At 43.9% G+C, this 14,024-nt stretch overlaps 1 protein-coding gene across 1 annotated transcript in view; it reads right to left on the bottom strand.

Moving 5' to 3' along the window:
- The window catches only part of FAT3 (FAT atypical cadherin 3), a 662,119-nt gene that overhangs the window by 81,641 nt on the left and 566,454 nt on the right, over positions 1–14,024 (bottom strand). Inside the window, exons 10-13 of the mRNA XM_046016531.1 lie at positions 8,800–12,873; positions 4,946–5,142; positions 3,799–3,952; positions 1,335–1,568 (exon numbers count right to left, since the gene is read on the bottom strand). Coding sequence (XP_045872487.1) covers positions 1,335–1,568; positions 3,799–3,952; positions 4,946–5,142; positions 8,800–12,873 — 4,659 coding nt within the window. The remainder of the gene's footprint in view (positions 1–1,334; positions 1,569–3,798; positions 3,953–4,945; positions 5,143–8,799; positions 12,874–14,024) is intronic.

The following is a 14,024-nucleotide window of genomic DNA, read 5'->3' as shown; positions in this document are numbered from 1 at the left end:
TCATCTGTGGCTCAACTACACATTCTCAAATGTAAATTATTAAAAGATTTATTTGCATAATTTCCATTTATGTTTTCCCCCCAGAAGTCTCCTTCTACAAGTCGAGAGAATGTTTTCTAATGTTCCTTTTAAAAAAAAGTATTTGTACAAGACAGCGGTGGAGCAAGGTGAGGGACATACATGAACCTGGGTGCTCCTGGGGCCTTGTTTTGGAAGGAACTTGAAATACAGTTACAAAGAGGAAAAAAAAAAGAGTATCTGTAGGTACTCCATAATTATACATCACAAACGAGTCTTCTCCTGCTCACCATTTTTTACCAAGCTTTACATAATATGCAGACTTTTAAAGGGTTTGTTCTTAGCCTGGAAAATTATGTTAATGAGATAAGAGCAATAATTTGAAGTAGCCACTAATTTCTTGAAGGGGAAATATGCAGAGACCCTGGGCTCTATGCTTGTTTTCAACTAATTATCATGTATTTACTTTTCCATTAGTCCAATAATTTTTCTTTCAATTCAGAATTAAGCAATAAGACACTGAATTCTATAAAGGCCTGTTTAGCATAGCAGACACACCCCATCATTCTCTTGTCCTCTGATTTACAGCTCTTAAAATGCACACGCAAGAGGCTCTCTATATGCTCTTTTGTATTTACATTCCATCATGCAGTCACTTCAATAACTTATGCATTCTCCAAAGGACTACCTAGCAATTAACTCCAGTCTTCTCTAACTCACCATCTCATTATGCAAAGTGGATTTGAACACAAACTTTATTAACAAATTTCACTTCAAATTCCTTCTTACTTCCACCACCCTCGCTCTGCCTAGTAATGTGAGGATCTATGTGACCAAAAGACTATTGGAAAGTGGCAGTTAAAAAAAAAATTGACATTGGACCGGCAGCCCATTTAGTAATTGTTCTTTGCACTATGGGGCTCTCCCATAAATCGAGATTGTCATATGTCAGCTGAAGCATGTGATGCAATTCTTTATAGAAATGGAAATGAATTCTGCTGGCCATACGACACAGCATTTTAACTGTGTTCAGGAGGAATGGGCAAATAAGAAAGCTATTATTTTTATTTTAAAGGTTATAAAAAGCAAACAAATCCCAAACTCTTTGTTAAAAGACAAGGAAATTCAAAGCATCACTTCTTTAGATGCTGGAAAGTGGGGAGGACACCTTGCTGCAAGTGTATCAGCAGAAGAGCTGACACGTGGTCATTGGTTTAATGCCAAAGAACCCAGGTGGGCTGGTGACACCAAAGGAAAGGTGAAGATACGCCAAGTGCATGAAACATGGAGTCATTCTATCAATGCAACCGACTTACCAACGTCAGGATCCACAGCTTGAACTCTGGTCAACAGAGCCTTGGTGGCTGTGTTCTCATAGACACAGGCATTGTAGTGGTCGGAAGAAAACACAGGTGGGTTATCATTCACGTCCTCCAGGATCAGGTGGATGTCGGACTGGCAGAACCTACCACCTCCGTCAGTGGCCCTGGCAATCAGGCTGTACATGGGGACCCTTTCCCGGTCCAAGAGAGCCAAGGTTTTTAACTCACCTGTGAAAATAAATGGCCTGGCTTTTCAAAAAACCCTCTTTCTTTGAAGAGCAGAGAACCACTTTTATAAAGAATCCCCAACACAGGAAGGAGCAATGACATTTGACCCAAGTGTCTCATACTTCGAAGGACAGAGCAAATTCAATGTTAAGCACCAGGGAAACATTTATGGGATTCTCGATGCAACAACAAATCAACTGTGTGGCCTTTAAATTAATTAATCCCATTGTGAAACCTCTAGTATCAGGATTTCCTTCTTTTGGATACCTTGGAAGGATCCATGCCCCTTGAAACCTCTGAAGACATGCTCTGGGGACCAGCTACACATGTTTCTAGATTTCTGTTCGATATTCAGAAAAAGCATAGTGAATGGACAAGCATCCTTAGTTCTCCTGTGGTCAGGCATGTTAATAATCCACAGACCCAGAAGGGGCTGGGTATCTGCTTCCAGAAACTCAATATCTTTTTACTCCATCTTTTAGAGGAAAACAATCAAAGCTGAAGCTGGTTTTAGCAGAAAAAGGTCTGGAAGGAATTCTGTCGTGTTGGGGCAAACCTGACTTGCCGGAATATAAAAGGGCTTATGGTTGTTGGGGGAAGGATTCTTGGTGGAGGAATATTTGCAGAGTTTGGATCGACAGGTAAGTCATGTCTGTACTTTATCCACTGGATCATCTATGCTTGTGCTGGGCACAAGTCCCTGTCCCTGTGGAGACTCGAGGTGGTTGTTTAAATTTCAATGGACAATGGCAACGAGCAGAGGCAGACCTGAATAAACACGTTTTCGCGAAAAGTATGCCTCCTGAAGTATAATTATTGTTAAATATAATCAGTAGACCTTCTTCCAATCAAGCCATCTATAAAGAATTTCCTTCTGTGGCCTCCTTGCTGCAGCCAGTTCTCAAACACAGTTTGGACTATTTCCTTCTCCTGCTCAGAAACCTCCAGGGGTTTTTCAGTGGGGCCTTAGGAACCCTCCACGATTGGCCTGCAGTTCTTCCGCCCATCACCAGCCATTCCACAACTCTTCTTGCCAGTGACAATGTCATAAGCGGCCCTCCCCGGCTGTGCTGTGCTCTCTGTTCCTGTCTCCTCCTCGGCCTACAGGAACCTGCTTTTGTTTCTAGAATCCTGCCTCGGTTCAGATGCTAGCTCTTCTAAAAACCAGTTTCCTCTTCCCCCTTATGAGAATATCAGCTCCTTTTTCCTCTGTGCCCAGATATAACTCCCCTGATACCATTCTTGGATACTCATTTCATTCTGCCTATTATTATTATTATTATTAGCTTACTGTTCTGTCTTTCCCACTGGCTTACGATATCCCGTGGACATGGCTGGTTTTGCAGCCTACCACAGATATCCCATCAAGTGCTTTTATATCTACTAGTTACTCAAGGAATGTTAGCTATTTAATAAATAATTGCTAGGTCTATGTAGCCAAGCAGTATATTTCCGTATAGCTAAGTGCTTCCTAGTAGGACCCAGCTGACATGGGAGAGGAGCAGGGAGAAGCCATCATCTTTGGAGACTCAATAGTTAGTTATTATTCATTAGGACCAAACACAACATTGGAAATATGCAAATTATTCAGTCTTTACACTTCATTTAAAAATTGCCATTGGATGAGCCATCCAGTATACAGCACTGAAATTACATACCTCCATTAAGAAATGTCTTTTCCATTAGCTCTGGTCCTCTGATGCAGATGTGAGCATCTGCCGTTAACATACCCAACCTTTGACCTTATAAATTTTGCCTGAATATCAAGGCTAATCTGAAGGCTCATAGCTTTGGAGAAACTAGGCAGGAATATTTAATAAAAACCAGACAAGTGTATTAATAAGCATTGGGAAGGGACCCAAAAGGGATTTCAAGAGAGAAAGACTCTTCCTTCCTACGCACTGCTGTCTGGTTTACAACTTACATTTGTGATGTAACTCTATATTCTTTACAGAGCAGATGCCTAAATCACAGATATGAAAAACAGGAGAACCAAATAGACACATCTGATTACTTGATGGTAATAAACGTAAGGAAAATTAGGGCAAATTTTATAGGCTAAATACATCTTCAGACACCATGACTAGCATTTTTTAGGGTCCTAGAGAGCAAGGACATCATATCATAGGTCTTGTACGCTAACTACCCACTAGTGATGAGACCACATGGGAGTTCAACTTCTCTCACGGATTAGCAATGGCATTTACCCAAAGAATACAGTTCACCTTACCACTTTCTGGATCTAGAAAAAATTCGTCATTTCCAGATCCATAGAGTGAGTATCGTATATCTCCATTGGACCCAATGTCGGCATCCTTGGCACTGACTTTCAGGATAATTTTATTTGACGGAATGTCTTCAGGAAATAATGCTGTATATGCAACCTGCCAAGGTAAAGAAAGGTAATGAAGTCATTAGTATTTGTGAGGCGATAGCCATCTTTCACATTATAAATGATTTCTTTAAAAATGCATTCATATAATTTAGCTCTGGCTATTTCTCCCTTCACTACAGAGCCATCTTACAACATATGATGAAATGTGGTACGTCTTTTGCCCTGCCCCAGCCCCCAGCCAATCTCATTCATTCGACAAATACTGATTGAGTCCCTCCATGTGCTAAATATGATTTAGCTGCTAGGACTACAAGGGTGAAGAAAGCAGACAAAGGTCCCGCCCACGTGCCACGTGTTGATCACGATCCCCTTTTCTGTTAAGCACGAGGCAGTCTTTGGGACCCTTCCACTCTTTAAAGAGTGCCACGTCTGGCATTCGTATGATAGAGTCGATCTATTTGCAACAGTTTTCTAAGCTATAGACTACCAATATTGTCTCTTGGTCCACATAGTCAGGCAAAGGTAAATTAACAGTGATTTAATTTCAGTAAGGAAGAAAATAAAATTTGCTACTGGTACCTTGCACTGGCTGTCATGTTTTCTATTGTGACGGACAAGCTATTTCGTGAGTTGCCTGGAGACCTGGGTTCGTTACTAACATTGCCACTAACCAGCTGTGCAAACTTATTAAAAAAACAATTTCTGCTTTTGAGTGGTCCATTTTTCTTTTATGGAATCAGCGATTTAGACCTAAGTCCTCACGTCATTAGGTCCCTTATGATTCCTTAAACACTATTTAATTTTAAGGCTTATGGTTTTGTTTTGGTTTTTTTTGGGGGGGGGATGGGCAAAATTAGGTATCTGAACTTCCCACCTATGCCTTTTCCTACCCTCTGGCATCCAAATGGAGCTCATTAATTTAAGAAGAGAAGTGCAGAAAGGAGCCTGACCCTAAGGAGAAAAATGAAATGGGCTCTGATTTAATTTTAGAAGGGCAGAGTAAAAAGCAGCAATATATACAAGACATTTGCGCATATCTCACCTGGTCGCACACTGGGCTATTGTCATTCACATCACTGACGGTCACTTCCACCATGGCCTGGGTAACAAAAAGCCCGTCGGTGGCAGTGATATTGAGGAAGTAAATGTCTTGTTCTTCTCTATCTAAAGGTCTCTTCACATAGACCTTCCATTCACTCTGCACCAGGCCCAGGGCAAACCTTCCTCGGGGGTTCCCTCCTGTAGTGAAAAAAGCATTTTTGAAGATGTGAAATGAAAAGCTTTGATCTACGCCTTCACTGAGAGGCCCATGTGGGGTCATCCAGCTGGTCTGCTGATTGTATCATTTACAAAACTGAAAAAAAAAATTGACAGTCACTTCCTTCTGATTCTCTTGCAACAAAGCACGATATTTATATGCTTCGCTTGTAAGGAACGTCAAACAGTAACTTTCCAAGAGAATAGAATGCACTTAGAGAAGCTGGAGATGATCTCTTGTTTAGTCCCCCTGAAGGACAATCAAATTCAAACTGCGAACAATCAATCCTCTTCCCGGGATGATACAATTGTCTTTCCACTTTGTCTCAAGAGAGGATGTAATACACTATAGCTCTTGTTACCAAGACAATTTCATTAGCTGTTGATTATGCAATCAAGGGAAGGCAGTCAGTTCTATTAAGGAATCCTTTAATGAAAGCTCTCTCATACAGCTTCATGCGTCTTACCAGCACGGGTGTTTGGGGGAAAAGTTTGCGCGACAGAGGAAGACCCGTCAGTATTAAACGGCCCTAACCAGGGGTCACGGAACAAGCGGTTCAAAGATAAACGCTGCAATTAGATGAAATTTATCAGAGTGAAGCTAGTGATCACAGAAGAAAAGGAGAAGAGATGAAGTAAAGCAGCTTTTTATGATACGAAACCACCGACTGTGGTCCCAGCAATATGACTTCCCTACATCATTACGTTACCTGGAAACAAAAAGCTGCGTGGACAAGACGGGAAGGGGAGAGGAGAAGACAGCTGCTTTGATCTTCTAATGTTAAAGAGGCAAAGAGTGTCACTCACATCATGAAGGAAGACTGGACAAGACAACTGGCAAGAAGCCTGGAAGCCGGTTAGATCATCACGATTTTCGTTGGGCATTTAACAAGTATCTATCACCTGCTCCAGGCCAGGCACTGTTCTGGGCAGTAAGGCTAAAGCGGCGGACAAAACTGACACAAATCCCCGCTCCTGGGTTGGAGCGCACATTCTAGTGGGGGAAGACCGACCCTAAACAAATAAATAAGGAAAGCATACTGCTTCCTGGCTGAGCGGAGCCATCTCAGCTTCTCATAGTGAATCTTTCAAAGAGCAGAGGGCCAAGACTCGGGTTAGCCAGAGGGACCGATGGGGAAGTACAGGAAATTTAGTGCCCGGCTGAACTTTCATGGCTCAGGCGTGGGGCGGTGTCAGTCCAGGGGCCTCCACCGTAGGGGGAGAGCCATGGGATAAATGAACCGTATTGGGGGTAGACGGTACAGAAATGATGAGGGCCGTACATTCCTCTAGGGCAGTGGCTCTCAGCTGGAAGACCCCCCCACCGGGACATTTGTCAACATCTGGAGATATTTTTGAATGTCACAATAGCATCCCCGGTGGGTGGGGTTGGTGCTAACTGGAGTCTCTTGGGCAGAGGCCGGAGATGCTGCCAGGCATCCATCCTACAATGCACAGAGCGGCCGCCTACAACAGAGACTCATCCAGTCCCAAATGTCAATAGCGTTGAGGTTGAGAAACCGGCTCTGGCAAGGCTCAGGGTCCTCCCTGGGATATCACTTTCCTCCACCACTGGCTAGGATTCAATTATGCTTCAGTTGAATATTACTTTAGCATGCACAAATTTAACCTCTCTCTTAAATGCTTTCAGTGCAGGCCCACATCTTTTGTTAAATAAAATGATTAATGGTCCTTTGTTAAACTGCGGCAGCACAGCCAAGTTGTGTTACATCAAGAGCAAAAGTTAAATCTAATTAAAATCGGTTGGTGGTTGGCAGGGCTAATAGTAACAGTAGCTTTAAGCTACTCTGTTCTTATTACTTTGGTAAAGTTGATGGGAGGGTCCCTTTAAATCATCCATTGACAATTCAGAGACGAAGGATAAATAATTAAAGCTGAACATTCAGCAAGCCTTTCCAATAGGAAAGGATCCCTTGGAATCTCTAAAAAGCTTTTTGTCTGAAACTGAATGCCAATAAATGCAAGCGAGTCTTTGCTCACTTTTCTGCCCTTGCCACTACGGCTCCTGTCTTTTCTGCAGAAACATACATTTTAATGAAAAAAGGGAAGGCATCAGATAATGCACAAATGCATACGGAGTTTAAACAGAAAGCACCGTCAGGAAAACAGTTCCAGGAAGAAACAGGACAGGAGCCACGCGGAAGAGTGGCTCTCCAAGCACTGACACATGCTCTCCCGTGGATCTTATTCTGCAGTGATTAATTAACTTTCCCACTAACGTACTTAAGCAGATTCTGTGTCCTGAGGGCATTCTAATTAATTCATTTTTCACTTTGAATAATGTAGTTTTTCTAAAGGGAAGCCACCTGACTACAAGTATTGATGGATTCTTTAAAATCTTTTGGCACTTTGCTTATGTGCTGCCTTTGAATGTCACAACATCAAAATACTAGCTTTAAAACCCTACAATCGTTTTTAGGAAGACTACTCCTGTCCCACCAACCTTCCCACTTGCAGTTTCAAGCCAGTCACCCCCAGGAAGCTACCCTTGATGAGTGACACCAACTGAAATCCTCTCCCCCTCAGCAACAGTGACATTTTTTTGGTCCTCTCTGGGTGACTTCCTTGGTCTAGTTTGGCTTTTCCACTGAACTGCTACTCATTATCAAGAAAGACAAAAAAGGGATCCAAGAAAACTGAGGTATCGGGAGAAATCCCCTTTGATTTAGAGTTATAACTTAAGATTTTTAGTAAAAGGTCAAACCACGCCCTTCAATTGGTACAGGTATATACGTGTGCAGGCATAGGAATTTTCAGCACCAGGAGAAACTTGCAAGTCAAGCTTACTGGGATCAGCTATTTATTTATTTATTTTAGAATTTTTTTTTCCTCAAGATTTTATTTATTTATTTGAGAGAGCATGGGGGTGGGGGCAGAGGAAGTGGGAGAAGCAGACTCCCGCTGAGCAGGGAGCCTGATGCGGGGCTCGATCCCAAGATCCTGAGATCATGACCTGAGCTGAAGGCAGTTGGTTAACCCACTGAGCCACCCAGGATCCCCAGCTACTTATTTTTCTTACCAATACAAGAAGTAGGAGTAGAGTTAAAAATACATGCGCCAAAAAATACATGCAGCAAAAGCTGTTATTTTCCATTTCTTCAACTGAGATAATTGGCTGGACTCCTTCCATCCTACCTTCCTTCCTTTGACACAGAAAGACAGAGAGAGAGAGGGAGTGAAAAGCACAAGCAGGGGGCTCGGCAGGCAAAGGCAAAGGGAGAAGCGGGCTCCCCAGTAAGCAGGGAGCCCAATGCGGGGCTCCATCCCAGGACCCTGGATTATGACCTGAGCGGGAGACAGTCGCCTAACCGACTGAGCCACCTAGGCACCCTGACTGGACTCCTTTTTAAATGATACAGCGGCTTAAGGACTGGGTACCAATCTGGGTAATGTGTCATAGGTGAAAGAATGAACTCCAAACTAAGGCTCAGTCAGCAACAACCAACAACTGAAAAACCCTGCCCACTCGGAGGTCTTTTACTCAGTCCCAGAAAGGTTTTATTACTCTCAACCCCCAACTCATCTCCCTTCTTCTCTCCAACTCTCACCTCCTGCCACTTCCCACCTTTCTTGGGAGAGCAGAGTACACAGAGTGAAAGCCAAGTGTGGCTGACTTACCTGTAATATGGTAGCTCACTTGGCGATTAATGTCAGAAGTGTCTCTGTCCCAAGTGCTGAGGACAGCTACCACCTCGCCAGGAGGGTCACTCTCCTTCACATTCCCTCGGTACACCTCATGGGCAAAGACTGGCGCATTGTCGTTTATATCCGTCACCCTGACAGAGATCAAAGCCGTGGACGAGAGAGAGAAGGCCTCTCCGAGGTCAGAGGCCACCACAGAGAAGGTGAAGGTGGGATCTGTCTCGTGATCCAGGTCCTTCAAGGTACTGATCCAGCCTGTGTTGCTGTCAATGTTGAAGGCTTCCATGACCTTTTCAAGCTGGGAATCCGAGTGCAGGGAGTAAGTGACCTGCCCGTTGGCTCCCCAGTCCGCATCAATGGCTCTCACCTGTGTGAGTCTGGTGCCCACAGGCATCCCTTCCATTATGATCGTCTCATAGCTGGAAGTTTCAAAGACTGGCTTGTTGTCATTCAAGTCCAGTACCTTGATATCTACATCCACAGTAAACACAATGTCTACCTTGTCCAGGGGTATGGTGGCTGCTACTTTAAAGTGGAATGCTGGGCTGACTTCATGATCTAGGCGTTTGTCAACCTTGATCGTGCCTGTTTCCTGCTCTATGATAAAGACACCCCCTTTGTTATTTTCTGGCCGTTCCCCATTAACTGTGCTGAACCTGACATTCTGACTGGGCAAAATCCTCAGGGTGTCCACCGTGCTCCCAATGGCTGTATCTTCTGAAACAGTGAAAGAATACTGAGACTGGGTGAATGAAGGCAAGGACGTTTCAGGGGGCAGGACATGAATATAGACAGGGATAAGGGAGTGCTTTACTGGAATGCCCCCATCTACTGCTTTGACAAAGAATGACAGCACTGTGCTTTTCAGCTGGTTAAAATTGCCCTTAGTGACCATCCAGCCATTGTCAGGATCGATTTCTAGGAGGTCAGCCACCGAGACTGAGGCCTCACTATATAGAGAATAAGTAATCCTTGAATTTGCTCCATCATCTGGATCCATGGCTTGAACTTGAGTGACCAAGTGGCCTCTTCCAACGTCTGCCCTGACACTGGCTCTGTATTCCAACATCATGAACTGGGGAGCATTGTCATTCTCATCCACAACGATCACTCTCACGGTGCAAAAGGTCGTCCTCCCTCCACCATCCAGGGCCCTCAAAAAAATACTAATGTCTCCCTCCAGAGGGTTTTCCCGGTCAAGCCTTTCCGTTGTGATGACTTGTCCATTGCTGTCTATGAGGAATCGATCCTTGGCAAAGTCGTTGATGATGGCATAGCTGATCTGCCCATATGGCCCAGGATCCCCATCTGTGGCTCGAACGTGAATGACCTTTGTCCCAGCTGCTGCATTCTCTCTCACCTCAGCTACGTAGGTGCTTTGGGAAAAGGCAGGGCTGTACAGGTTAGCTCCGAGTACCCTGATGTGTACCTGTGCAGTGCTAGTGAACAACCCATCAGACACTGACACATTGAGACTGTACAGGGGCTCCATCCGCTGCTTCCGGTGGTTGGACAGGGTGATGACGCCACTCTTGCTGTCCATCAGAAAGCTGGTCCGGTCATTCCCAGATAAAATGCTATATTCCAAGCGGTCAAAATCAGAGCTATCTGCATCAGAGGCTTGGACGCAGGTTACAAAATGGCCCCGGGGGGCTAATTCACTCACATACGATTCGTAAATGAGCTGATTAAAAACGGGAGGGTTGTCATTTATGTCCGAGATATAGATATGAACCAAGACCTCACTGCTCAGTGATGGGAAGCCATTATCTGTGGCTCTGACTTTCAAAATGCAGTGTTGCACTGACTCATGGTCCAGCATCCGTGCTGTTAGGATCAAGCCACTTGCGCTGTCTATGTGAAAATAATCTGTGCTGTTGTAAGTATCCTGGACGATCTGGTAATGTACCAATTTATTGTTTTCTGAGTCTGCATCAGTAGAGACAACTTGCAAAACAGGTGTCCCAATGAGAGAGGCTTCTGATAACGTTGTATTGTATGTGGGTTGATCGAAAATAGGGGGGTTGTCATTTACATCATTAACCAGTAAGTCAACGGTGACTTCAGCCCTGGCACCAGTAAGGGCATCACTGGCTCTTACTGTCAACTTGTAAACAGAGGTGATTTCATAATCCAAAGGGCTAACGACTTTCAGGACCCCAGTGTCAAAATCAATGTTAAACTGTTTATAAAGATCTCCATCAATAATGATGTATATGATGCCTTGGCCTTCTGGACTGGTGGCATTGATGCTTAGAATGGGGGTATCCATTCTAATGTCTTCATTGACCGATGCTGTATAAAAAGGCTTATCAAACACGGGCATCGCTTTGTTGACAATTGTGATGGGAAGTTCTACAGAGGTGGATAAAGAGGGTTTTCCACCATCTTTGGCTAGGACGGTGACTTCATACTCAATGTTGGACAAGTCAGAGTTGAATGCTTCTTTTAAAATAACATTCCCTGAATTAGGGTTAATCTCAAAGTGGCCATAGTCATCCTGTAGAACATAGGTCACTTCTCCATTTGCACCTTTATCTTTGTCAATGGCTGTCACCTGGTAAATTAGAGTCCCGGGCTCAGCATCAACTTGCACAGCAGCATAGTAAGGGAGGCCCACAAAGACTGGAGAATTGTCATTGATGTCTTCAATGTTAACCCTGACCACCACTCTAGCCACACGCAGATGGTCTAGCTCTCGGCTGGCTTCCACCACCAGCTCGTATAACTCTTGTTCTTCACGGTCGAAGGGGACTCCAGTGGTCTGAATGACACCTGAGGTAGATTTTATCTTGAACTTATTTCCTGGGTTTAAGATGCTGTATTTTAAGGGCTCATTAAGGCGATTTCCAATGGCATTGACAATAGCAACTTTGGTTATGTTAGTGTTGTTCTCTGAAATTGAGGTCGAGTAAAAGCTTTGTGTAAAGTGGAGGCCGCTATCCATGGCTTCTTTAACCAGGATGGTGACCATGGATGTACTGTAGAACTTTCCATCAGACACTTTAGCTATCAACATGTAGTGATCTTTGGAGAGGTTGTTGTTTTTTATGGTGAGCACTCCACTATTTGAGTCAATTAAGAAATGATCCAAGCTACCTTCCATTAGGCTATACGTCAGTTCCGGGGGCACCTCGGAGTCAGGATCCGTGGCACTAACTTTCAGAACCTCCACTCCAACGTAGGTGGGTAGAAGTAAGACAGTTTCAAACACAGCCTGGGTGAAAACAGGTGGGTTATCATTCACATCCGTTACCTCTATGTTGACTTCAACAGGACTCTCTGCCGTCAGCTGGGGGCTGCCACTATCTCTCACATGGACATGGAAATGGAAATGGGCAATAGTTTCATGGTCCAGGTTGGCAATTGTTCTGATTGCACCTGTACTGGAGTCCACTGTAAAGAACTTCTTGGCCGTGGACTCCACAATCTGATACACCAGCAGAGCATTCCGGTTGCTGTCGGCGTCAGTGGCTCGAATCACCAGCGGGCTATTATCCGAGCTCCTGACAATGCTATTGACTGGGGCAGCTTCACTCAGGCTGCCTGAATATTGAGAAAAGAGAAAAACTGGGGCATTATCATTTTCATCAACAATCTGAATATTGACTGTGGCATTGGAAGCCATGCCTGCCATGTTAGTGGCCTGAACGATGAGCTGGTACGAGGAGGTACGCTCGTAATCCAGTGCCTTCCGGGTGGTGATGACTCCAGAATATGGATTTATGGTAAAGATCCCGTCAATGTTTCCATCTTTGACTTCATAAATGAGGGTAGATTGACTGATGGCAGCGATTAGAATGACTGATGTTCCAATATCAACATTTTCATTTACTTCTGCTTGGTAGTCTTTGTGAGTGAACTTGGGATGAGAATTATCAGACATGGTAACAGAAATGCGCACAATTGCAGTGGCAGACATTGGAGGGGAACCCTGGTCTGTGACTTTGACCGACAGGACAAACTGAGCCGTTGTTGTCATGTCTGGTTCTTTGGAAACGGTGATGATGCCCAGGACTGGTTCAATCTTAAATGTGTTGCCAGTGTTCCCTAAAATACAGAGATAAATGGAGAAATGAGTTACACATCATGTTTTGAAGGTTAATTCTTCATCTAAAGGATACTTTGCAGGAACATGGCAAGTCGAAAACAATTATTTGTATTCGTTCCATCTCATTCTGAAATAGAATGAAAGACATCTCTTTTAGGGGTATTCACAAGCAACTGAAGTGAGTTTTTTTTAGTAAAATTGTGAATTTTAGGTCAGTATGCTCTTAATCCATGTTAACAATACCACCACCACAAGATTGTGTACGATGCCACTGTTCAAAATGGATTTTTGCCTAAACCAGTGCCATTGTCTATGTTCCATGTTATGAGAAAGATGTTTGTAGAAGCTGTTTCAGAACATTATACCACAGATTATCCCAAAGGTGGGATTTGCTACATTTCACCCTATCAAAACCAACTTCACTCCAAACACTACTTTGGTGAGGGGTGGTCTTTTGTTCGGGTCTGAAGGATTCTTCTCAAGCTGTTTGCTCGGTAAGTTGTCAGGATATTTTCTGCCACCCTTCTGTTGTTCACCCCCTCATACCCCAAAAGACACACGTGCATGCACACACTTAAAACTAGACATAAAAATTATAAGGTAGTTCCTCCAATCTGTCCCATTCACTAAGTACTGGAGAGGTTTCCTGTGAAGTAGTGAACTGCTGATCATCTGAACCAACCTTAAAACCCAAAACTGGAGGCATCACCTTCCTGAAACCGAGGAACCGGTAAGGGAAGCTCAAATGGGAAGGGCTGTGAACCGTGACACCCCAGAAGTTTAGTGCCTCATGTCTGAAACATGCAGTGGTGTGGAGTCTGAGATTGCTGAGAGATGAGGATAATAAGAGAGGAGCAGAGAATGAGGAACATGAGGTTTGAAGAATGTAAAGAACCTGGCTGAAAAGTAGTGGACAGTGTTAAGTGGAATCCTTCACCAAGCTGCTTTTTGCTTCTCTCATCAGGCTTTCTGATACTTCCCTAAGAGCACACATGCTTTCCTGTCTAGATTCTTTGAAAACAAAGTTAAAAATCTTGGTCATTCAGTTATAGCTGCATTTTTTTCTGCTCGAAGTACAGCAGTATCACAGACATAGAGATGGTTTAAATGTCATTATTGTTAAGACTGGCTCCCTTCCTAAGGGCACTTA

The sequence above is a fragment of the Meles meles genome, chromosome 8, assembly GCF_922984935.1.
Source record: "Meles meles chromosome 8, mMelMel3.1 paternal haplotype, whole genome shotgun sequence".
In the NCBI taxonomy this organism is placed as follows: domain Eukaryota; kingdom Metazoa; phylum Chordata; class Mammalia; order Carnivora; family Mustelidae; genus Meles; species Meles meles.
Note: the sequence above shows the minus strand (reverse complement) of the source record. Positions and strands in the feature narration are given on the sequence as shown.